General features: G+C 37.5%; 2 protein-coding genes across 12 annotated transcripts in view; one reads left to right on the top strand and one right to left on the bottom strand.

Moving 5' to 3' along the window:
• The first annotated feature begins 2243 nt into the window (after positions 1 to 2243).
• Positions 2244 to 17767, top strand: apba1b (amyloid beta (A4) precursor protein-binding, family A, member 1b). Of its 8 annotated transcripts, XM_051909644.1 has the most exons (14): positions 2342 to 2405; positions 2675 to 2756; positions 4252 to 5958; positions 6851 to 6952; positions 7061 to 7100; positions 7951 to 8096; positions 8602 to 8634; positions 8878 to 8967; positions 10324 to 10527; positions 10616 to 10795; positions 11598 to 11810; positions 13443 to 13562; positions 13659 to 13799; positions 17262 to 17767. In XM_051909644.1, the coding sequence occupies exons 3-14, from the start codon at positions 4297 to 4299 to the stop codon at positions 17331 to 17333; spliced, it is 3003 nt and encodes a 1000-aa protein (XP_051765604.1). In that variant the 5' UTR covers positions 2342 to 2405; positions 2675 to 2756; positions 4252 to 4296; the 3' UTR covers positions 17334 to 17767. The 8 variants fall into 8 exon arrangements, with proteins under 8 accessions (XP_051765602.1, XP_051765606.1, XP_051765607.1 ...); XM_051909642.1 differs by lacking the exon at positions 2675 to 2756 and having other exon boundaries at positions 2244 to 2405; XM_051909646.1 differs by lacking the exon at positions 2675 to 2756 and having other exon boundaries at positions 2244 to 2405; positions 8881 to 8967.
• Positions 17768 to 18736: 969 nt separating this feature from the next.
• Positions 18737 to 26237, bottom strand: part of tjp2a (tight junction protein 2a (zona occludens 2)) — a 38253-nt gene continuing 30752 nt past the window's right edge. For all 4 annotated transcript variants that reach the window (XM_051909639.1, XM_051909638.1, XM_051909640.1 and 1 more), the window contains 11 exons: positions 25113 to 25332; positions 24664 to 24848; positions 23699 to 23794; positions 23529 to 23608; positions 23229 to 23439; positions 23027 to 23127; positions 21797 to 22018; positions 20585 to 20686; positions 20201 to 20485; positions 19731 to 19813; positions 18737 to 19604 (listed from right to left, as the gene is read on the bottom strand). In XM_051909639.1, coding sequence (XP_051765599.1) covers positions 19439 to 19604; positions 19731 to 19813; positions 20201 to 20485; positions 20585 to 20686; positions 21797 to 22018; positions 23027 to 23127; positions 23229 to 23439; positions 23529 to 23608; positions 23699 to 23794; positions 24664 to 24848; positions 25113 to 25332 — 1751 coding nt within the window. In that variant the 3' untranslated portion in view covers positions 18737 to 19438. The remainder of the gene's footprint in view (positions 19605 to 19730; positions 19814 to 20200; positions 20486 to 20584; positions 20687 to 21796; positions 22019 to 23026; positions 23128 to 23228; positions 23440 to 23528; positions 23609 to 23698; positions 23795 to 24663; positions 24849 to 25112; positions 25333 to 26237) is intronic.

The raw sequence follows: 26237 nt of genomic DNA on the forward strand, positions 1-26237 counted from the left end.
GTGTTCTATGGGGTTGAGGTCAGGACTCTGTGCAGACCAGTCAAGTTCCTCCACACCAGACTCGCTCATCCATGTCTTTATGGACCTTGCTTTGTGCACTGGTGCGCAGTCATGTTGGAACAGGAAGGGGCCATCCCCAAACTGATCTCCCAAAGTTGGGAGCATGAGATTGTCCAAAATGTCTTGGTATGCTGAAGCATTAAGAGTTCCTTTCACTGGAACTAAGGGGCCAAGCCCAACCCCTGAAAAACAACCCCACACCATAATCCCCCCTCCACCAAACTTTACACTTGGCACAATGCAGTCAGGCAAGTACCGTTCTCCTGGCAACCGCCAAACCCAAACTTGTCCATCGGATTGCCAGTCAGAGAAGAGTGATTCGTCACTCCAGAGAACACGTCTCGACTGCTCTAGAGTCCAGTGGCAGCGTGCTTTACACCACTGCATCCAACACTTTGCATTGCACTTGTTGATGTAAGGCTTGGATGCAGCTGCTCGGCCATGGAAACCCATTCCATGAAGCTCTCTACGCACTGTTCTTCAGCTAATCTGAAGGCCACATGAAGTTTGGAGGTCTGTAGCTATTGACTCTATTGAAAGTTGGTGACTTCTGTGCACTGTGCGCTCTGTGATTTTACGTGGCCTACCACTTCGTGGCTGAGTTGCTGTTGTTCCCAATTGCTTCCACTTTATTATGATACCACTAACAGTTGACCGTGGAATATTTAGTAGTGAGGAAATTTCACGAATGGACTTAATGCACAGGTGGCAACCTATCACAGTACCACGCTTGAATTCACTGAGCTCCTGAGAGCGATCCATTCTTTCACAAATGTTTGTAGAAGCAGTCTGCATGCCTAGGTGCTTGATTTTATACACCTGTGGCCATAGAAGTGATTGGAACACCTGAATTCAATGATTTAGAGGGGTGTCCCAATACTTTTGGCAATATAGTGTATCTTGTGGAGCACTCCCAAGTATGCATTTATTTGTCATTTTAACTGTTGGAAATGGAGCATAAAAGTGGACTTCAAAGAGTTTTTATCCTGTTGTGCCCTCTATAGGCCATGATCAGTGACTAGTCAAGGTCAAGCTTTAAAAGTGCAATGTGTAAATTTTAGGAGAATCTATTGACAGAAATGCAATTCTATGAAAACTATGTTTTCAGTGGTGTATAAAGACCTTACATGATGAACTGTTATGTTTTTATTACCTTAGAATGAGCCATTTCTATCACATACACCGCAGGTCCCCTTACATCAGGGGTTCCCAACCATATTCCTTGAGGCCCCCCAACACTGCATATCTCCTTAATCAAACACATGTGATTCAGATCAGCTCATTAGTAGAGACTCCAAGACCTGAAATGGGCATGTCAGATAAAGGAGAGATGCAAAATGTGCAGTGTTGGGGGGCCTCCAGGAACGTGGTTGGGAACCGCTGCCTTACATGTTAAGTTGCTATTTTGCACCGGCATGTTTCTACAGTTGCCCTAAACGGACAAACTGCTCTACAGAGCGCGTTTGCTCGACTAGCTACTCTCTGCTGTCTCAGGCGATGACATCTTTGTCCTGTGTTGGCCACCGTAGCTTCTCTATATTACAATTCGCAACCTCAACGCTAGATGCCGCTAAAATCTACACACAGCACCTTTAAGCATCATGGCAGCGTTAAAGTTGGCTAGTCGACTAGTCTGTGCAACCCCTTGTGTTCCCAAAGGGTCTCAATGGCCTGCTGCTTTCTGACATCTAGCAATTATTTATAGGCTTTCCCAGAATAGCATACATGGATGGAAGCATGAAATGTATGGTGACGTCATAAACAATTATAAAAATATACGCCTACCTTTTTTTATAGAAAAAAAATAATGCCTTGGTTAGTTTTTTTGGTTAATTTAGCTAAATCATTATACAAAGTAATACATTTTAAATAAAAATATTATAATAAATACATATATAAATTCATATACTTTAAATAAACAGTGAGATTTGTTTCTTTCACAATTTGTAAATAATTGTGTGATTTGCACATTCACATTTTGGACCAATGAGATGAGAACTCTACTGAAATAAAAACCAAACGACCGAAGCCGGTTAAATGGAGTTTATCACTGGATAGACAGTATGAGAAAGTAACATCTGAACACATTAATAAAAATCTGTGTATCTGCAAAAGAGGTGTAACTGACTCAAAAGCACAAGACAGATGGTGCGATTTGTTGCGGGATGGTTTGGGGGCAGGGAGGGTATTTACTGGTGTGTAATCCGCTCTGATGTCACTGTATGCTGAAGGAGGGGTCTGAGATCCGCCGCTCCACTCGCCTAATCCTAGTGTGTTGATAAGAACAACCGACAAAGATGAAGGCAAGCCGAAGAGCTCTTCTTCATCGCTTGTGTTCATAACAGGTAAGTATAACGGATGAGACTGTAAACAGCTGTTTGGGTCCCGCTGTATGTCGTGTTTTACAGGCGGTACTTGATCGAACAGGAGCTGCACCTGCTGGATAAATTCACTGGGGAGGGATGCGTTTGCCTCAGCGCAGGCCCGCTACGTTACGAAACAACGCGCTTTTAACTTTTATTATCAATGGAAAGTTTTCAAATTACACCGTTAAATCTTATTTTGGTGTTTTATTGTGTTTTAATTGAACAAAATCTTTATTTTATAATGTTAGGAGCGCCGAAATGTCCATATGGTTAGCGGTACCTACCTGTACGTGACTGCAGCAGTCAATACATCGACAATCGTGACATTTGGTAAGATACGGTAAAATCATTGCGGTTTCACGTTGAGGCTTTTGGTTTTAAAGTCGCTTCTATGATATTAAGATGAATAAGAAGCAAAATGTTAGCAATGTTGATGGCAAAATAACACAAAAATACATTTTATTGTCCAATATACAGTAAAAACAATTTACAATCGATTTAACAGAACACTATGCAATCTGTTATAGGCTACTGTTTATTGTGGTAAAAAGTATGAACATCCAACAAGACGTGCATGCTCTTTAAAATGTTATTATAAACGTTGGAAACATACAATTACATACAATTAGTGAAATATTTCCAGACTCCATCACGTGATGCATCAAATTTGCTTATATTTTATTTAAAAAGTTAGTTTATTTTTATTTTTTATCGCTTAATGCACATTATGGTGTTTATTTTACAAAGTTAAGTTGTTTAGTTAATCTTTATAGCATTGTTTTCATGTTTATTTATAAGCATTGGTTCATAAATAGGCCGAATAGGTTTTGATTTCTGTTTTACCACCTGTAATATTAATATGTTTATTAGTATATATTAAGATTATATATTAAGTTGTTCAGTTATATTGATATTTTATCGATTAATTCTTTATACAGTTCTGCACTATGAAATTACGGACACCAAAAGGTTGTCATTATATTTTTACATGATATGAATTTCTAGCAACCACAGCTACCAAGTTTTTTTTTTTTTTTTTGTTGCTTAACAGGAATTTATGATTGCAGTGGGATTTACATTTTGCTTCTTTTAAATGACACTCATCGTACAATAAACCTCCTGTGCTTTACTTTACCTACTGTACATTAAATCTATATTTTTTCTCATTTCTTATATATACAGTAAACACCAAATAATATTGTAGAATGTAAAAAAAAAAAAAAAAAAAATGCCATTGGCTTGAATCACTAGCAAATTTAATGTGTTTTTTTTTTTAAAGATGGAGAAAGGTATTTGAACATTTTTTATAGTAGTGAATACTGCAGTTTAATTTTTTGCCATCTGAAAGTGAGTGACACCACCTGCCACCGGAACTGCAGAGTGACCCTAATATGCATGCATGCTCTCAGTTGTAAACAATACAAAGAGGCTGCATGGTGAAAGTGAAGATCTCTGTTTAAATAGGGAAGTAAATCCCTTGGCTTTGGGTTTTTATGGGAGGTTTGACAGATGAATCTGCTGAACTCCAGGACTGGTGGAGTATGCAGCATGACGGCTGCCCACGGAGGAGCCATCTGTGACAGCACTACTGCCATAAACCATGTCTCTGCACAGGAATACAAACATGCAGTGTGTTACTCTGTCATTATACAGACACATATAAGAGCCACATTGCTTGATTAGACAATAAGTGCATTTATAATTTACATTGATGGTATTTACATGTTTTTTGGACATGATACTGAAAATGCCATGTTATGTTGTTTTTTTCACATATTATAGGACATACTCATCCTCTACTATATGATTTCCGTGTGTCATTCAGGCTGTTCAGCAGCATCCAGACAATGAGCAGTGAGTGGGCGGAGCCATGAGCCATAGGGAGGAGCCAGAGGAGGCAGGCCTCAGAGGTCCTCCCCCTCATCGCAGCAAGCAGCCCAATGGGACTCCCCTAGAGGGAGGTCGGCCCAGATGGAGGCCATGCCAGCTGCACAATCCCGATGCAGAAAGCCAAGGCCACCACCATCAACACTATCATCAACAAGCAAACCAGCACCCATCTGGATCTAGCCGAGCTCCACCACGCCAACGTAGGCGGCATGTTCCTGGGCAAGCACAACGCAGGCGGACTGAGAGCGGAGATACAGAAGTTAGAGCTGGCCAACAGCCCAAGCAGGGGGCATCAAGACATCATCGGAGTGGAGAGAGACTCCATCAGCACAGATACAGACAACAGCACAAAGAAGAAGAACAACAGGTGGTCAAAACTCCTCAAAAAGAGCAAGCTTCAGAAGCATTATCTCCAGAAGATTCCTCTCAAGAACTGCTGACTCCATCTCCTCAGGATGAACCAATCACTGATAGACTGGATGGAAACAGTCCAGATCTGTCCCATTCATCTGATACACAGATTGATCGTGATACAAATCCAGAACAGCCAGAGTCTTCAATGGAACAGTTGGAGGAGAAGGTTCAATGTGAAGAATCAAAGTTTGTCGAAGAGGAATTGGTGAAAGAGAACAAAGAGGAGGAGGACTATTCCAGAGAAACTCATGAACAAGACTATGTTCCACCTAAGATTACTTCAAAATGTCACACTGAAAGTAAAAGAACCAGTCCGCTAAGAGTAGATGTTCCACCGTTCTCCACATCTCCTCACCAGATGATGAACAAACCTTTTTTCCAGTCTTCACGAACCTTCTCAGAGACTCTTCGAAACTACAACTCTGATCCAAAGTCATACCCCACTCATTTTAACACCAGTTACGCTCATACAAACAAGGATAAAGGGTTTGATAGTCCCATGTCCCATGTTGAAGACCACCAAGATGATCTCTCAGACTCTAGTCCTGAAGCCTGCACTGATTCTTACCCTCAACTAAGCCCAGATTCTTACCCTGAAGAGACTTCAGCACAATATCAGACAGAATCATACCAATGCAACCTAACAGATCCTAATCCAGCCCTTGAGGGGCGTCAGATGTACGAGAGGAACCAGAGCATGACCATGGATGAGTGTGATGACCAGTGTGACTCACAGGAAGACATCAGTCAGCTTAGTTCAGTGGGCTCCAGGCTGCACCACTATGATGAACAGTCAGGAGATGAAGCCGAAATCTCAGGGAGAAGCAGAGCCCAGGTCAGGAAGACATCAGCCTCAACTAGCCTTTCACAAGAAGTTCACCCCCAAGAGGAAACATCGGAAACTACTCGGCTTTCACCTGATTTGCAGGTTGAAGTAGTGGAAAGTCCTGATAAGTCATACACTTCAGCCCAAGATCAAATAGCAGAGTCTTGCAGAGCTACAGGAGATGCTGTCTCTTTGGCCATTAAGGATATTAAGGAAGCTATCGAGGAGGTGAAAACCAAGACGGTGCGTTCACCCTACACACCTGACAAGATCACAGAGCCTGTGTGGGTGATGAGGCAGGACGTGAGCCCTGTTGAGGAGAACCATCTTCCACTACATCCTCAGATTCACTCATATCCACAGTCACCATGTCAGCTCTCCCAGTCTTCTCCACAGTATGCGGTGAGTGAGCTTTCCTGGATAATTTCCACAATTCCTTATGATGAAGTTCCTTATGAAACTTTATTTTAAATGCCCCTATTATGCTGTTTTAAATGCTCACAATAGGCTACAAAAGGTTTACATGCATCCAAGGTCACTCTGATTGGTCAGATGGCCCAGTCTGTTGTGACTGGTCTACTGCTTACAGTACATACAGTGCAGCATGGAAACCATTGATCTTTGAAACTTAGCAGACGTTTTACATTTAACAAGCAGCTATATTACACACTATATGAAAGGTAATATCTGAAAAAGCATAATAGGTGCATGTTAAAAAGGCCACAATTAGCCTTGGCATTTTTGCAGAATGACGTCAACATTTTTTTTTTTTTTTTCATTTTTAGTCTATTAACATTGGACAATAAAGTAAAATAATTGTAATTTCCAGGCCTGGGCATGTCATGAAAAAATTGTGCTAAAATAGAGATTATACTTTTTAGTTATGCTTGGAGTTAAATATTTCAACAACTAAAAATGTATAAGTGCAGTTGCTATAAAATAAACTTTAAAAATCTTTATACAGTAATTATGAATGCCTGGAAAAGTCATGGAATTTCATTTGACAACACACGGTGGAAAGTACAAATAGAAACCATAAAATATATATGTTTCTTTTAGATATTATTTGAAGTTCATGTGGCACTTCTTGAGTTTATTTCTTTATGAAGTTGATAGAACTGATGAAGCTGTTGATAACAATATAGCAGGTTTTCAACTGCAAATTAGACAAATGTTCTTCTTATCAAATGATTAAAATAATATATATATTTACACAGAGATGTTTAAAAAGAACAAGTGTGGTGATAATGCAACTTCTGATATTTAATAGCAGTGGTTTCCTTCATTTTTACAGGCTCCAGTTCAAAATGCTGAACTTCCTTCAGGAGCAGAATCCTCTGGAGTCCATCATCAGGACCAGGATCTAGACATCAGTCCCTGTGTGCCAAGTCAAGAGGTGAATTATTGTATTTGACTTGCAGTTGACACATTTATGATTTTTTCTTTATACTTATTTCTTACACTTTTACTGTAATTGTAACAATATTGTGTTTTTGGTTCGCAGTCTAGGAGAAATTTGGCCTCTTTCCCTACATATGTTGATGGTAAGTTTAAGGAAACCAGGCTCTTATGATGTCCGTCAAATAAGAGTCATAAGAAATTTATTATCCTGCATTATCTTGTAAGATTATACGCCATTTGAATGTAAGGCTGTGTCCCACGAAGCCTGTCCAAAATTTCTCCGGGTTATATTTCACCTCATGTTATTTTAAATATTGTTTTAAACAATATCCATATTACTTATGTTTTATTATTTATAATCTTTTGCTTAAATGTAACAATATATTGATAACTGCCAGTGTTATTATAGTTAACTGAAACTAAAACCATTAAAAAAACATTTTCGTCACTTAAAAATACTCAACATTTTACAACATTTTAATGTTATTTAACTTGATATGTTAAAATAACTAAAACTAAAATAAAAATTAATATAAACTATATAGACATATTTATAAAACAACAACTATTAAAAATGACAAAAACAAACAGCAAAATTACTAAAACTTTACCTAAAATTAAAATGAAAGAAAAAAAAAATCAAAATATTAATAAAAACTCTAATAGTATCTCACTGATACTAAAATAACTGATAAATGCAAACAGATATGTTTTAAATTATTTTTGAACATGCTTACATTTTACAAGTTTTTTTTGTTGCATATTTAAGATTTGCATTTTGACATTATTTTCATGACAATTGAGCATATTTCTCCTAAATTTTGATCACCGTTTTGCAAAAAAAAATTGTAAAAAGTATTTTTACAACATACTTGTAATTCTGCTTTTCTTAACACAAAAGTAAAACACAGAAAGCTTTTACAATGATTCAAAAATAACGCAGAGTATCAGGTTTAATGTTCTGCTATGCATATGGTCTGCCTGTTTCCACAGTTCCTGGCCCATGTGACCCCGAGGATTTGATTGACGGCATAATTTTTGCCGCAAACTACCTGGGTTCCACCCAGCTGCTGTCAGAGAGAACGCCCACAAAGAGCGCCCGCATGCAGCAAGCCCAGGAGGCCATGAGCCGCGTCCGGGTGAGGAACAGGGATGCCAGTTGGAGTTTCCTCTGGTGTACTAATTATTTGATGCTCCTGTCTGTTCTCCTTTTAGAGCGTGTTCAAACATGTACACACCAATACTTCACTTAGCCACTAATATACCGATTCATCTAAGGTTATGTGAGGTTGTGGATGAAAAACATGTCACAAACATTTCTGGATATCTAGCCTCCATGTGTTAACAAACAAATGTGAGTGACAGTTAGTTGATTCTGAGAGTCAGTTTTTGTCTCTGGGGCTGCTGATGTCATTCTGATCAGAGTTGAAATTTTGATAGTGTTTCCCACAAACCTTCAGCCTATCACAATACCATAACATCCCACGCACCCTGTCCCCCCTTCAGCCAAATTATCCTGTGTTATTTCATTTGGGCGTATCCATTGTCTCCAAACCAATTGCATTGCATCTGAGCCGCCCACCCTTTTATGTTTGTTGGCTTTATTTGACCGTTCTCTGTTTTTATTTGTCCCTTGCCGAGCAGACAGCCCAGACACAGGCCAAAATCAGAAATAAGGTATGGTATTTGTTCCTGTAGACATGCAGGTTTTTAGTAAGATTGGTACCTGCAGTTTTGCTGATCTTTTTCCTTTGTCTTACATCAAAATGTGTTGTTTGACAGGCTTTTATGATTACAAGTACCAAGGATTCAAATCTACCAGCATCTCTGATGGTGGATTAGAGAGTGGTGTATTTGTTAGTCCAGGAAGTGATGTGCTATTTAATAGTAATAACTGTTTTACTTCCCTTACGGTATCAGCAGGACACTGAAAGTGGGCCGCCATCCAGCACAGAAGTGGACCTCTTTATATCAACGCAGAGGATCAAAGTGCTCAGCGCTTTCACACAGGTGCGGAACACACTTTGAATCACTTTCATGGTTGTTTCACTTTGAATTTTCTTTTTTAAAAATGCATGAATGAGCAGCTTTGCATGTCTTGTGCTAGACAGACTTGTGACTATAGGCGTACAGTCTGGTCCTCATTGCTGCTTATTTTGGCCAAGAACTGTTTATACAACACTGTTTTCAACTAAAAATGGAAAACCTTTTATGCGTTTGGCATTTTGGGGGCCTTAAAACGCAAACTTTTTAAAAGGGTTTTTTGAAAATGATACCTTTATCATCTCTGTGTAAACTACAAAAATGCGAATTTGTGAAAATGGTGAAGTCATGCACATGAGTATTACATGTTCAGTCTATAGGAGAATATGGTATGAATATGGTAGAATATGGTATATAAAGAATGGTATCATAATGAAGAAAAAAGCCTAATTAAAAGAACGAAATTCTATATATTATTTTTATACTATTTAAAATATATTTTTATGTTGTTCACATTTCTAAAAACAAAAGAAAAAAGCCTCATTAAAGGCACAATATGTAAGAATTTTGCAGTAAAATATCCAAAAACCACTAGGCCAGTGTTATATATTTTGTTCAGTTGAGTACTTACAATATCCCAAATGTTTCCAACTATTTGTAAATCGTGAGAAAATCACGATTTTAACCAAGGATACGGGACGTGTCCGGGAGTCGCCTGTCAAAGGCATCATACCCGCGTTACCCTCGGTTTCCGGTTTTATTTTGTAGAATCCATGGAAACACTAAAGATGCTTTAATATATTACATGTTTTATTAGACAATGGAACAACTGTTTGGTTACATTTATTGACAGAAAACAAATTATTGTTATATAGCTCAACACGTTCAGTCTTATTGTTTAAATCTAGTTCTCTTGATTTTCCGAGAGCACCATGCTTTTACCATACCTCAGTGAAAAACACTATTTTGTCAAGTAGCTAAGTAATACAGCATTTTCTCCATCATACAATATGTTTTAAAATTAATTGCATGCCATTTATCAACACAAGCCATCCAGCATTTAATATGATATTCTAAAATCGATCTATCTTACTGCAGTGTGCAACAAGTGTCTCACAGCAGCCACAGAGTGAACGCACAGAGTAACATTATAACATTTTGGGACATTCTAAAACGCTTAACGTGAAAAACGTTTAACGTGGCTTAATGTACTAAGACAGTTATATTAACAGACCAAACTCACTAAACATTATAATAATAAAGTGTACTATGTACAAAAAAGTGAAAAACCATTATAAGAAAATGGTTACAGGAATAACCCTCATTAGTTGTGATTAAATGTTCAAAAACACAAACTGACCTTTAGCATCTTTGTCTTGGCAGGACACCATGATGGACCATCCACTGAGGACCATCTCGTACATAGCCGACATCGGGAACATGGTTGTACTGATGGCTCGCAGGAAGATGATTCGCTCTCACAGCGCACAGGAGAGCTTAGACACGGCAGAGACGCAACACACAAACCCAGCACGAGATGACCGACGCCAGTACAAGATGATCTGCCATGTTTTTGAATCAGAAGATGTGAGTGTTTGAACTGTTACACCATGTACTTTATGGAAGGCTGCAAATGCAAATGTTTCTTGTATGCTTTGTTCTTTCTCTCTGTCAGGCTCAGCTGATTGCTCAGTCCATTGGTCAGGCCTTCAGCGTTGCATATCAGGAGTTTTTGAGAGCCAATGGCATTGATCCAGAGGACCTGAGCCAGAGAGAGTACAGCGACCTGCTCAACACTCAGGACATGTACAACGACGACCTCATTCACTTCTCCAAGTCTGAAAACTGCAGGGATGTAAGTTGACCAGTGGCCATGAAGTGACAGTAGTTTCGAGAATTTTTTCTTTTTTTTCCAATTTGGTTTTTCCAATGGCCAAATCTTTATTAACAAAAAAAGACTATTACGCCTATTTTAAATATGTGTTCAGCCCTGCAAAGTGCCAATGGTTATTTATCGTTGCTAAGCCAAACTCTGCAATTATATTGTTTCAACCCTGTTACAGTTAGTTTAAAATGCATAAACTTAAATTCATAAAGACATTGTGGGTAATTCTGGTAATATCACTCAGTTTTGGTTCCTCTTATTAAATCATACATATAAAATAAAAAGAAAATATTAGATTTCTGTTGATTTCTATTAAGCTGTGTTACATAAAAAAACACCTTGATTGAAATATGGTAAAAATACTTGATAATAGCACTCATTCTAATATAATACCAGGAATATCCATTAAACCATTATTTTTAAAGGGGAAAGTGTATATGGCACAACAGAAGTTAGACAAAACCAGATTGTACATTTAGACTTTTTGCAATGGTAACAATTGAGACAAGCAAACTGGCTAATATTCCAAAGTAAACTATTTTAAAATATGTATTATTTCAAAATTAATTTTGCCATGCACACTAAACAGAGCTAAACTACCAAATAAAATGTAATTATATTATTTACAAGATGCAACTGAGACACAACTGTACACAACTGACACCATTCCTGAGAATGAAGCCTAACTTCATCATCTTAAATTCTTCAGCAGTCATAGGACATTCACTAAATAAAATCACTGATGGCATTTCTTGATGTGGATGTGTGTCAGGTGTACATAGAGAAGCAGAAAGGTGAGATTCTGGGTGTGGTAATTGTGGAGTCCGGCTGGGGCTCCATCCTTCCCACGGTCATCATCGCCAGCCTGATGCACGGCGGACCTGCGGCCAAGTCTGGAAGACTCAACATCGGCGATCAGATCATGACTGTTAATGGCACCAGTCTGGTCGGACTGCCGCTCTCGACATGTCAGAGCATCATTAAAGTATGGCTTCTTTGTTCTGTTGTGTTTTGTATTTCTGAGCTTTTTATTATATCGGACAACAAACATTTTAGCTTTTAGACTCTACACACACTGATTCCAAGGGCGTTTCATGTTAGCATGTTGCTAAGCTAATAGCTCAATGCTGTAATAAACATAAAAATACACAACATGGAAATGTTGGGTAAAATAGTCTATTTTTAATTAAGTTTAACCTAAATTTACTCTTCTGCTATCTTTGATAGATTTTCTTGAATAGATTTGTTTCATTCAGGTCAGTGTGGATTCTGGGATTGTCTTATTCACAAATGGTATCTTTATAAGAATTAAGGTATGATCACATTCACTGTTGCTCTGTAAATTTCCATGAGTGAAATCCAGTAATTTCAATAGGAATCCAATTAATCACGTATTTTGTGGGGGGGAAAGATTTCCGCATGCTGATTTCGCAATGGGTTCGAGTCGATCATGTGAATTTGCCGCGTTGACCAACTGAAAGCTGCTTGGTTTGAAAGTGACTTCTGTGTGAGCTTCATACATCTACACTGTTGACAAGCCAGCTTACAGGGAACTTTGTCTAACGTTCTGGCAATGTTCTCTCAAAGTTATGAACAAACTTTCTTCCAGTAACATTGTAATAGAACATTTGTTCAAAGTTATCTGGTCTGTAATAACATTATCAAAACATTGACAAATAAAAATGCTATTTATACATCATTCATGGAACATTTTACTATAGCAAAACTGCTATAGCAAATGCTGACCAAGTATTTGAAGGTGGAGCAGCAAGCTCATTGGCTACTGATACAGCAGGAACCAATCAGCTGTGCCCTATAGAGAATGATGTGATTGCGAGCAGATTGAGTTAAAGGGTTAGTTCACCCAAAAATGAAATTTCTGTCATTAATTACTCACCATCATGTCGTCCCAAAGCCGTAAGACCTTTGTTCATCTTCGAAACACAAATTAAGATATTTCTGATGAAATCCGAGGGTTTCTGAACCACACATAGGCAGCAACGTCATTGCACCTTTTGAGGTCCAGAAAGGTACTAAAGACATTGTTAAAATAGTCCACGTGACTACAGTGGTTCAACCTTAATGTTATGAAGCGACGAGATTACATTTTGTGCACAAAAACAAAACAAAAACAAAGACTTTAACAATTTGAAATGTTGTCATACGCAGCTGGTGTAGTGAAAGCAGTGCAGTGCTTCTGTGTTTACATCTGAACGCCGGCTCAGTATTGGCCAACGCTGTACACGTGAGAAGCACGACGCATGCGTGTGATGCTGACGCAGGAGCCGGCCAATAATGAGTCTGCGTTCTGACGTAGAACCTGATAGCCTGCACCGCACAGAAACCCTCGGATTTCATCAAAAATATCTTAATTTGTGTTCCGAAGATGAACGGATGTGGAACAACATGAGAGTGAATACTTAATGACAGGAATTTCATTTTTGGGTGAACTAACCCTTTAAGGACCTATCAGCCTGCGCCATCTAGAGTTTCATGACAGAACTTTGTATTTTTGTTAACTGGGAATAGACCTTTTTTATCTAAATTTAGCAAATGTGACCGCATTTTGACAGCAGGCCTGCTTTGATTTGTTTTGATTTGTTTTGTCTGTGTTCAGGGGCTAAAGGCTCAATCCAGGATAAAGATGAACATTGTCAGGTGTCCCCCTGTGACCATGGTGCTCATTCGCAGACCGGACCTTCGCTATCAATTGGGTTTCAGTGTACAGAATGGCATTGTGGGTATTAACATCAAAACATTGGTCATTTGTCACCAGTTTTTACAGTGTTTTACTAGGTAGCAGCTACTAACAGAGTTTATGCTTTGTTTGCAGATTTGTAGCCTCATGCGAGGGGGGATTGCAGAGAGAGGAGGGGTCCGCGTCGGCCATCGCATCATCGAAATCAACAGTCAGAGCGTAGTGGCCACACCTCACGAGAAGATTGTCCACATCCTATCAAACGCTGTGGGAGAGGTAAAGAGTGTCCTGTCCTCTGTCAAGTGCGGGTGGGGGAGTCAGATTCCAGTTCATTCAGATGGTTCAAACTGTCACCCCCCTTTTTGAGCATAGAGATGAAAATAAATGTTTGTAATTGACAAATTCTTTGGGATAAAGACCTAAGGTTGGTCACTTTTTAAAGAAGACACTCAGCAGATTATTGCAGAAGTTAAAGCACTTCAGTGTAAAAAAGAAGTTTAACTTTAGTGTTCATGTTTGATGCTGCCACCCTAATTGTGCTCATTTTATTAAAGGTGGGGTAAGCCATATTTCAAAAACACTGTTTGAAAGTTAGTCGGGCCGACACCAATAACAAACATGTAGATTTGAAGAAAGACTGCAGAAAGAGAGATGAGACAAAATACAAAAGAGCTCAAAAGAATATCACTGGAATGAAGGTTTATGACTGGGCAAGTGCTTTAGGACCCGCGTTCATATTAGAAAAGCTTTCCAGCGCTGGAGAGAGCTAAGCGGGAAAACCTGAAAACAGACGCAGAGGATGCTTTGATTCCGCTCCACGTGTGAGTAACACTGGGTTTGAGTGTTAACGATTGTCTGGAGCTGCTGTGCTGTTGGCGACTAACAGCAAACTCTTGTTTGTATTTACTCTTGTGTACTGTACGTTTATTTTTTGTGCTTCCTTGTCATTCGTTCATCATCTGCGCTTTATTTTCCATGAAACATTATTTTGTTGTGCATCAGCTGTGATAAACAGACATCCACTCTCGCACTGCATGTGTAACAGTGGCCAGATAGTGAGAGTTGTGCAGGTAAAACTATCTTAAGAGGTGCACTGACGACTGCTAGAGAATGCGGTGTTTGGTGTCGTTGGTAGTGCATTCGCCTTACCTGCCAGCAGCGATTGGGGTTTGAGACCGCCTTGGAGCGGGGTGGTTAGGATTGGAGGGTGAGTTTTGGAGGCGGAGCAATGAAGAGAGGGGTGGTTTGTTTGGGTTGATTTCAAATATCAAGTGTTAACAGCGTTTTTTTAAAATATGGCTTACCCCACCTTTAAATCTGATTTTGTACAATGAATAGTTTCAACTAGGGATGCACCGATACCGATACTGGTACCAATACCAAGCTCATGTACTTGTACTCGTACTCGTAAAAATACCCCCGATACCAAAGACCGATACCTCACGTGACGTAACTGTGCACGGAAAATTCTGTCAGAGACAACGGCGGCAGCAGCAGAAACAATGTCAGCCTCAGAGGTGTGGAAATACTTAAAAATTAATGATGACAACCCACACATTGCGAACTGCATGCTTTCAATCACAATTCGTTATCGATTAGTGAAGGTGGGATAGGCGGAATCGCGCTGAATGACACAGACCAGAAGCGCTCTCTCTCTTTCTTGCGCGTGATCCCAGTTCTCTCAGACAGCGCGCGATCAGTTCTCCTCGCGCCTGAATGGTCAAATGCACACATAGTTGTCAAAATGTCCATCGTGTGGAGTATCTCACGTAAATACAGTCGGTTATGGCTTAAGTCGACGTAAACATTTGGGTGAAAACAGGATGTGTGTCAGTATCCATGGATTCGGTCTTAAAGGGACCGTAGCCTATATTTGTCACAGTAAATAAATGTAGGCTATACATGGTAAATAAACCTACTGTATCTGAAAAACAAGTTTATTTAATTTGTATCTTTATAGTATTTGATGTATTGTTTGTAATTTGTAAATTTCTTTTTATATAACAACAATTATATATATTGGTAATTATGCCATTTGAAGGTTATTGGACACTGAAATTGACAAGCACATAAAAATTATTACTTTTTTCATTAGAGTAATAATAAAGAAGCTGTCTTACATTCATTAGTCTCACTGTTTTGTGCTTGGAAAACTGCAACATCACCAAAAAAAAAAAAAAAATAAATAAAGAGAGAGAGAGAGAGAGAGAAATTAATAAATGTATAGGCATCGGTATCGGTGAGTACCAGAAAAAAAAGTATCGGTACTCGTACTCGGTCCTTAAAAAATGGTTTCAGTGCATCCCTAGTTTCAACTCTAAATTCTGATTGGATGAGCCACAATTAACACATACAGTATATGTGACTCACACTCTATATAAATGTGCATATATGTGTATATAAATTGCACTTTTAAATGTGCAATATTATATATAGAGGTAGTTGTTATGTTGATTGGAAACTGTAAAGCCTATTGTAAATAGGCTGGTGAACTTTATTACTTGGCAGAGATTTTATTCTGATTATTTATACATTTCAAAATGTATTCCATATTGGTTGGCTTTCACAATATTTATAACAGGAGTACATCACTTGAGGCTATGCATTATAGTGATAATAACTGAAATGCAGCTACATTGAAGGCGAAATTTTATAAAACCCAAAGACCCTTGCTGCATCCGAAATCGCATACTGTCCAGAAGGTACTACATTTGGTTTGAATCTTACTTCGCGTTAAAAAAAGCACACTGATGAGCCAAAACATTATGACCAGTCACAGGTGAAGCGAATATCATTGATCATAACCTAACAAGGCCACATATTAAGTTATGGGGCTGTGTAGCCGCAGACTACTCAGAGTGCCTATAATGACCCCTGTCCACCATCGAAAGCGCCTTCAATGGGCACGTGAGCATCTGAACTGGAGGGAGTGTGATGCTCTGGGCAATGTTCTGCTGGGAAACCCTGTGTCCTGGCCATTCATGTGGATGTAAATTTGACACCGTGCCATCTACCTAAACATTGTTGCGGACCATGTGCACCCCTTCATGACAATGGTGTTCCCTGGTGGCAGTGGCCTCTTTCAGCAGAAAAATAAACCCTGCCACACCACACACATTGTTCAGGAATGGTTTGAGCAACTTTATGAAGAGTTCAAGATTCAAATTCCCAGATCTCAATCCAATTGAGCATCTGTGGGATGTGCTGGACCAACAAGTTCGATCCACGGCGGCTCCACCTCAAAACCTACAGGACTTGAAGGATCTGCTGGTAATGTCTTGGTGCCAAAAACCACTAGACACCTTGTAGAATCTCAGTGGGTCACTGTTTTGGCAGCACGTGGAGGACCAACAGCATATTAGGCAGGTGGTCAAAATATTTTGGCTCATTCTATATAGTATGTGTGTAATATGAATGAAATTTGGACGTACTACATCCGCCATGTTGTCTCTGTCACAAGACCAACCTCCAAATCCTCTCCCGTGGCCTCATGGGATAGTAAAGTGTCCATCATACGCACCCTTCAGAATCTCACCAGAAGTAGTAGGTCATCCGTGTACTTTCTGCCCACTGTTTAATTGTGGAAGTATGCATATTCAGATGCTGTGCCTGTTTATACCTTTTAAGTTAGCATGTTGCTAAGCTAATGGCTTAAAACTCTAATAATCATAAAAAGTGCATGTAAATGGTGATCCAGTGAAGGTGAATACTGTAATCATCTGAATCTGTTTTTCTCAGATCCATATGAAGACTATGCCTGCAGCCATGTACCGCCTGCTCACGGCCCAGGAACAACCCGTCTACATCTGAAACTCTGCAGGGCCACCACATCACCTTTAAATACACTGATCCAGAGTTATTATTTATTGAAATATTAATATAACTGTTTACAGATTTATTTAACTGGATGTATGTATTTATTATTACATTAGTGCATGAACCAAACCATTCCAGCAACATCTGACCTGCCTTAATCTCTATGGGTCTGAAGTGATCTCTGAGTGCCGTTATCATTCCACTGGCATCAGTTCAATGTGTTCAAACGTACCAAAGAGAAATGAACGGCCATCTATCATGTGCCGACACACGGCTGGACCTACACTATCACAGAGATAAATGGCACTGATCACAGTAACAGAGATTCAATGTAACTGTTGCAGACACAAAACTAATTTACTGAGCTGTACCGTTGTTATCAATCAACTAAAAGTAAAAGAATCAATGAAGAAAATATTTACACAGTATTTTCCATCAACGTGTCACATTTTCTATAGAATGGTTCTTCTGAGTGGTTTCTAGCACATTGCTATGTGGTTGCCTAGGTGGTTATTTATTGACCCAAGATTAGAGTGATAATCTGTTTGACTATTTTTTACTGATATTCCATCTTTTCTTATTAATCTGTTCTCTAATAAATGGAACCTTTTGTTGGGTCTCTAAACATTAGCACTCACCACTGTTACACAGCTGTGTGTTGAAAAGAAAACATTCATAGCTAAAGAAATTTACGTAATGTAGCAAACTCATGGAATTTTAAACTTAATACACTGACTACTGTTCAAAAGTTTGGAGTCGGTAAGATTTTTAAATGTTTTTCAAAAAGAAGTCGCTTCTGCTCAAAGAGGCTACATTAATTTTATCAAAAATAAAATAAAAACTGTAATTTATTCCTGTGATGTAAAGCTGAATTTTCAGTATCATTACTCCAGTCTTCAGTGTCACATGATCCTTCAGAAATCATTCTAATATGCTGATTTGATGCTCAAGAAACATTTTTTTTATCAATGTTGAAAACAGTTGTGCTGCTTCATATTTTACATTACAGCAGATGATATTGTGATAAAGATATTGATTTATAACAATGTCTTTTAAAAAAAAAAAATTAACGCACCCTTGCTAAATAAAAGCAATCATTTCTTAAAAAAAAAAAAAAAAAAAAAAAGTACTGTCTCCAAACTTTTGAATGGTATTGTAAATTTGCAACCATTTAAGCAGCAAAACTTACATAAATACTGTGGCGCAATTAATAATAATAAACATATGCATATTGTTTTTTTGTAGACCAATTTAATAGTTATTGTGACAAAAAAAACAAAACAATTTCAGACACTAAAACTATAGACTGTATCAGAATCTGTTAATCTCTGCTCTAGATATGGCTCAGGTTATTAATAGTAATAGTGAGGCAAGCACAACTAAAGGCAAAGCAGAAATATTAAAAGTCAGGTTTATTTATTTGTCTTTAAAATTTAAAAATTCCACAAATCTGTGTTTTATTAGTAGTTAATCCCAAAGCACTGATCATAGATGCATAACAATAGTGTGAACATTACACATTATCTTATCATAAGCCAGTTTTAACATAATTATAGCATAGTAATATATGCAGCAAGAATACAATATTTTGCTAAACTTCAGTTAATACACGTTTGATCAATGACATTAAGGCACTCCAGTAAATGTTTTGGGAAAATAACATTTAACCCACTTTCACTTTTGGTTTATGGCAAATTTCAGTAGTGTTAATGAGGAAAGTGTAACGTGAACTCCATCTAGTTGCTTTCATTAGAAACAGATACATGGCAAAGTGGGAAAATAAAAAACTAAAGACGTACAAAATATTCTGGGAAAAAAAAAAAAAAAAAAAAAAATCACAAGCAGACATGAAATATACAGTGAAATTTCATATAAAAACGTTGCAGGTATAAAAAGATGCTGTTTTATAAATTGCACGTTTATACTGCGTGTATGCATGTGGCGAACAATATCCCATCTGCTGTCTGTGGCTCCAAGAGATGGTTTGTGGACAATGACATGCACAGGAAATATCCCAACACAGATCCGACACATTGAAGAGACTCGGCTTGTTCTGTTGTGACTCTGTACAGCCCATGAGGTTTATGGGACATTGGGAGTTACAGTTCAGTGTCGTTGTATTTCTGGGGATTGTAAAAGCCTCTGCGGGTTTGGTCAGCCAGCTGGCGTCGATATTCCTCCTCATCTTCATCAGCGCGGTAGTGAGAGCGGCTCTCTGAATATGGTGGTTTGGAGGAGCTCTGGGACTCAGAATTTGAGCTGGAACTGAAGGGAATAGAGGTTATCACTGATACGAAGTATCATTAAAGACACTTTTGGGATTTATAGGTGTGTTGGAATGAGTCCCAGAGAAAAAAGAAAAAAAGGTGAGGAGGAAAAAAACAAACTTACCCAATTGGTTGTGGCCTGTTTTGGTTTGGTTTCGGCTTGTGGGGAACTGCGTAAATATCCGGATGTTTCTGAGATATTTCCAGCTGTTAACCAAAAAGGAAAATATCAGCATTAATATATATATAGTTTTTTTTTCACGACAGAACATATATGTGTGTGTGTGTGTGTGTATATACCAAATGACTTTTAAGCACATTTCCCTCATTTCAATTTGATTTTAATAATAATAATAATAATAATAATAATAATAATAATAATAATAATAATATTATATATATATATATATAATCGAATTAAAATGGGGGAAATGCGCTTAATCGTCATGACAATAAAGACAAATGAATGAATAAATGAATAAATAAACAAATAAATAAACAAATGCATTTTCTTTAACAAAAATATCTTTCTTTTGATTTTGGGGTGAAATATGACATTTTTAATATTATTTGTGAATGTGATGAGAGACAAACCCGTGCTTGTTCAGCCTCCTGGAGCTCGAGCATCCTTTTGGCCCGGGCCAGGTGGTCCATTTGCTCAAAAGCCTTCACCTTTCCCCGGAAGGTGCGGTTGGCAGGGTCATCGGCAGGGTCGTTAGAGGTCATTTCGTCAGCTGGGCCTGTCCTCATCGTGAAACTGGGCTTCTGGGCTACTGGCGGTGGAAGGGGTTTGGTGCTGACAGGAACATCACTGCTGATTGTGCTGCTGGAACGGGAGTCAAAACTCCTGGAGTCAGCAGGACGTGAAGCTGACCTGACCTGTAGGAACACCAGGGGTTTTTGAACTGTCTGTACTGGGGCTCAAGAACACTTTGGGGAAGAAAAAGGAGGTATTAAGGAAATGACAGGACATCTGACCTTAGGGGGTTCTGGAACAAATGATGGAGGCGGGCTGGGGTCCCGCTGCACCTCTCTGCTCGCAGGTTTCTTTGAACGCTCTTGGGGAACAGGCATGGGCCTCTGAGTAGGTGGAAAAAAAAGTGATAAATATAGCATTAATTCATTCAAAAATACATCAAAACTGTAGACAATGACTTTAATACACATTCTACAATAAACATGCTTTCAATTCCTGAATGTAAATATATTTTGGTATTTTTAGAGTGGTTTAGGTGGTGTTACAGACTCAAAATCATAGCAATCCAAAAATAAGTCTCATCAAAAGACTTTATGAAGGATGTTGGCATATTTCTTGTACTATTATTATTATTATTATTATTATTACTATGTATATTTTTGTACAAGTCAACAAGGCTGCATTTATTTTTTTCAAAAATACAGCAAAATCAGCAATAATGTGAAATTAATACAATTTAAAAGGAACAGCATTTATTTGAAAGAAACATTATGTAACATTATAAATGCCTACTGTTAGTGTTAATCCATCCTTGTTGAATAAAAATATTAATTAAAAAAAAAATTGTACTGACCCCAAACATCTGCATGATAGTGTAAATTAATATTATTCTAATATTATGATCAGTGGAGAGTTGACTTAAAGTGTTAAAAATACCTTAAAAACATTTAACCAACATGCAGGAAGTCATTTTGTTGTTTGTAAATTTTTAGAATTTTTTTTTTTTTTACTTTGTGCTTTGATACACAAAAATGTTGTAAGAAACATTCACACCTATTCACACAAAGAAAAAATTGTGTTTATTCATGGTTCTGCCACTTGCTTCATTAAATTAAATGGCACACGCATTCATACCAGAAACGTATAAATGTCAAACACTCTTTTTTAAAAGATGTGCCAGACTGAACATGTTGAACATGAATGTGGGCTGAATATGCAGTTTTACAAGTGTCCTGTGGGGAGCAGTGTGCACAAAGATGGATCCATGAACACACTTTTCTAACCACTGCTACTCAGATGACGGTCAGGGTTATGTTAATGATACAGATACTGAAAACAGGATGAGTGACCTTTACAGATTACAAATTTTGATAATCAAATGACTCCAGGTAGTGCTAGGTGGGTACGACTAAAATCACATTCCTAACAGTGGTAAAATGATACAGGAGGACATGACAGGAAATGTGTGTAGTAGTTTACACAGCAACACTAACCTCCTCACTAACAGGCTCAGACGAGCGACTAATCGCCGACATGGGCTGTGGCTCGTCGGTGGATTCATCAAGTTCGTTATCTGTATATGCGCCGCCCTCATCCGCTGTATCCTCGTAGTCACTGGTCAGGCGGCTGTCCATGCTTAGGTAGTCTGCGCTCATGGCCGACAGGTATGACATACGGTCGTCATGGAGATCCAACTCCTCTTCAGATCCATCAAGCTGAAACAATCGCACATACACACAAACAATTTAACTCTAAAAGGTCTGGTTATTTGTAATTTCACATTTTAAGAAGGATGTCAAAGCATGAAATGCTTTTTTTTTTTCAGTGTGTAATGTTGCTGTTTGAGCATGAAAAACACCTGCAAAGTTACAAAGCATGAAGTCACTCCAAAGGGAGTTATTCTCTATATCAGTGCGCACTGTTTCTGAACACCCTGAAACGCCTCCACTGTAGTCTTGTTTTCTCTTCTGGGAACAAACACGTTACAATATTCTTCATTTAAATAATTTCTGCACAAGGCGTATGCAAAATAAATGGGTGCGGCTTGTTTGAGTGAGTTAGTAGCGCGTTGAAACTCGTGGTTATGGTAAGAGTGTGACATTTCCCAAACGCTTGAAATGGTTGACCAATCACAACACACTAGTCCAGATGACCAATCAGAGCACATTATGCTTTTCGGAAGGAGGGGCTTCATAGAGACAGGAACTAAACAGAACATTTTTTTTTTTTCAGGAGTTTTTGTGAGTTTTCTCACACAGCGCACAAGTACCGAAATGAGTTATTTTGTGTCTTTTTGCTCTGGAATGCTTAAAATACATGCAACTGATAAAGTTTCGTGACGATTCAGCACTGGACCGATCAGGACAGTGACTGTTCTGTCAACTGTCCCGAGAATCTTTCACGCTATATATATATATATATATATATATATATAGTATAATTAGTCATTTGGTCGATGTATCGATCCATATCAATGTATTATTAAACCCCTAGAAAAGGGGTGCTGCAATAATGTCAAATTTGTGAAAATAATGTGTTTTTTGAACATTCAAGCATGAAAATCTATTCTAGTAGAGCCCAAAAACAAAATCAAGACTTTGTAAAAGGGCATAATAGGTTCTCTTTAACATATGCGATTAATTACATGAGTAAATCTTAAGGAAACAGTACAAAATTAATTGTAAGTGTGTATATTGTATTATGTATAAGGAATAAGTGCTTACCTTGCTTTCACAGACCCAGACGGCTTTATCTTGTTGTTCTCGTATGGCTTCCTTGAGACTTCCAAACCAGGCATCATGGGAAGAGTTCAGATCAATGGTAGCTGGATAAAGAATCAAAATGTAGACAGTGATAATCTAAATTGCAGAGTGTATTTTATAAGTATATTTTTACATTTCCTGAGGAATGGCTCATCAGACTTACCAGTGAACAGGTGTGAGCAGGTTTTCCGCAGTTTAACTGCTTGTTCGTAAAGCTTGCGTGAGCTGCGGTTGGAGCCAGGAACCAGGCGGTTTCTCATAGTCTTCACCCCCTGCTTGCTATCTGGGTTGAGGAAAATGACGATGGGATACCACTGGGTGTAATTTAGGGTGTCTACAGCCTTTGGAGTGACGTCAAGCAGAGCGTGTCGATCCTTTGAACAAGAAAAAAAAGATTGTTTCTTAGATATTGATTAATTTTTGTTACGCACACAGATTCTGAAGGGTGACTGTCGGTGTTTACCTGCTCAATGATCTGACGAATAGTATTCAGTCTCACCACACCAGACGACTTCTCTGAGCCCGCGTCTTTAGGTTCTGTCTCTGTCACAAGAAAAACAGGCACAGATCAAAAATCTGTTCCACACACCACTATATTTGAAGCGACCTTTTATTAAGTTTTGAATGGCTTACTTGCGACAATAAACTCATCTGGAAGATCATTCCCAAGTTTTTCATTGGCCGCGTCTGAAATAGGGCCGAATATTACGACAGGTCGTCTAAATCCAGCTGGTGGGGGAGAGACAAAGAAAAGACGTTAAACATAAATGTTAAAATTTCTTAACTAAAAAATACATATATAAAATGAACAAACAAACAAAAAAAATACTTGAGTAATTTTAAATTAAAATGTTTGAATTTTTTTAATTTATAAAAAATATTTATAAGAAATATTAAAATATTTATGAAAAAATATTTAATTGTATGTATAACAAACAAAACATTTTGAGTGCCTAATCTAACCAGCACTGGAGTATTAAACACTTTACTTAAAGCCTTTATGTATAATGCATAATAAAGGTATTCATAATGTATGTTATAATGAATTATACCTTTTCATAAACCATTGTAACCAAAGTTAAAATGAACCATAATATTTGTTTCTTTGTAATGTCTGAAATTGGTTGTTTGTCATGTGTTTTAATGCATTATACTTTTCAAAGGTGTAACAATGAATATATAAGTATTATAATTTATTATAACTGTGGTTACAATTATTCATGAGACCAAACAATGCATTATAAGGTGCATTACAAGGCATAATTAATATTTTAAAATTACTTTTATAATGCAGTCTATATAAAGGCTTTAGGTAAAGTGTTACCAAATTCTATGCATAAAATATATTAAAAAAAAATTTAAAAGTACTGAATTATTTATATATTAAGTATGTATAATCTAATAAAAAGAATATTAGGTAAATCCTCCTGTAAAATATAAATAAAAAAAACTTATTTAATTCAATTATAAAATATATATTTTTTAAATTATTTTTATTTATTTTATTTTTATTTTTCTATTTTACATTAAACACAAAACCACATTGAAATATATTTTTCAACTAAAATGTTAGGTGAAGTAACGCATGCTGGGTGTACCTTCGCGCAGCACCACTCTCTCGTAGGCTGGGAAGCGTGTAGTGACTGGTGTAGCACTGAGATCCTCTCTGCTCTTGCGAAGATCTTTTTTCTTGGCTGCTCTTTGACCTCTGAGCCTCCAGAAATCTCCTCTGTCATTGCCAGCACCTTTCTGTGCATTCTGAACATTTGCCATCTGCTCCGCTCTGATAAATAAAATGATCACACAAACACCTAAGAAATAATGTGCTTTTAGAGTCAACATGAAAAACCACACAGACTAGGTGATGTCAGCAAATAGCAAATGTCATTTCAGGGGTCAGTTTTGATTTCATGTTAACTTCAAGAAAAGTTGTCCTTCTACTAAATACTAAAGAAATATAATAACCTAAGCAAAACAGTGAAGACATCTGCAGTGTGATCCACTGTGTATTTCAGGTTGAATCATAATTATGTTCACGTAATCTCACCTGCTCTTGCTGGGTATGATGCCTTTCTCCAAGAGCTGATTGTCTTTGTCCGTGCGGATGGCGAGCCAGTTACCCAGCTTTCCATCATACAGGGTGTCCACCACTTTAAATATCTCTCCTCTGGAGAAGGTCAAGCTCTGAGGAAGCTCTTTCTCGTACTCAAAATGAGTTCTGATGAAGAAGTTATCCCCTCGTCCAGACGCCAGGATGTCTTTATATACTAAAAACCAATGAGAGTTATTCACACCACTTTTATTGCACAGAACTACAATAGACAAACAAATACATCTGATTACAATTTAAAATCAGATTTTTCTATGTGAATATATTTTAAAATGTAATTTATTCTGGGATCAAAGCTGAATTCTCAGCATCATTACTCCAGTCTTCAGTGTCACATGATCCTTCAGAAATCATTCTAATATGCTGATTTGATGCTCAAGAAACATTTCTTATTACGTTGAAAACGTTGCTTCAAATTTTTGTAGAATCCATGATAATTTTTTTTCAGTATTTTTTGATGAATAGAAAGTAAAAAAAAAAAAAAAGCATTTACTCTTTTGTAACATTATAAGTCTTTATTATCTTTTGATCAATTTAATGCATCCTTGCTGAATAAAAGTATTGTTTTTTTTTATTTTACTTACCCCAAACTTGTCAGTGGTATTGCATCACAGTTTAAGCAGCTTAAACTGCTATTAAAATATGAAGCAGCACGACTGTTTTTATTGATAATAATCAGAAATGTTTCTTAAGCAGCAAATCAGCATATCAGAATGATTTCTGAAGGATCATGTGACACCGAAGACTGGAGTAACGATGCTGAAAATTCAGCTTTGATCACAGGAATAAATTACATTAAAAATAACTTTTATATTTTAAACTATTTTAAGTGACTTCTTTCAAAATCATAAGAAATAGTATGTATACATATTAGTGCTGTCAATTGATTAAAATGTTTTAATAAAACTAATTATTTGCACATTTATAAAAACCCAACATTAAAGTTAATATATTTTTATATTGTAATAATTTCACATTTAATCTCTAAAATAATGTAGAAAAGACAATATATTTTAAATATTTGTTTATTTATTATCTAACAGGTAGGTAATATCCAGAAAT

This window comes from Ctenopharyngodon idella, chromosome 10 (genome assembly GCF_019924925.1).
Source record: "Ctenopharyngodon idella isolate HZGC_01 chromosome 10, HZGC01, whole genome shotgun sequence".
Lineage (NCBI taxonomy): Eukaryota > Metazoa > Chordata > Actinopteri > Cypriniformes > Xenocyprididae > Ctenopharyngodon > Ctenopharyngodon idella.

What these genes read in the sequence shown, in the direction of transcription:
- apba1b (XM_051909642.1), top strand. Translation starts at nt 4,297, where the DNA reads ATGAGCCATAGGGAGGAGCCAGAGGAGGCAGGCCTCAGAGGTCCTCCC. An exon ending in ATGTTTTTGAATCAGAAGAT is followed by an intron (nt 10,528 to 10,615) that starts GTGAGTGTTTGA and finishes TCTCTCTGTCAG; the next exon opens with GCTCAGCTGATTGCTCAGTC. An exon ending in TCAGTGTACAGAATGGCATT is followed by an intron (nt 13,563 to 13,658) that starts GTGGGTATTAAC and finishes CTTTGTTTGCAG; the next exon opens with ATTTGTAGCCTCATGCGAGG.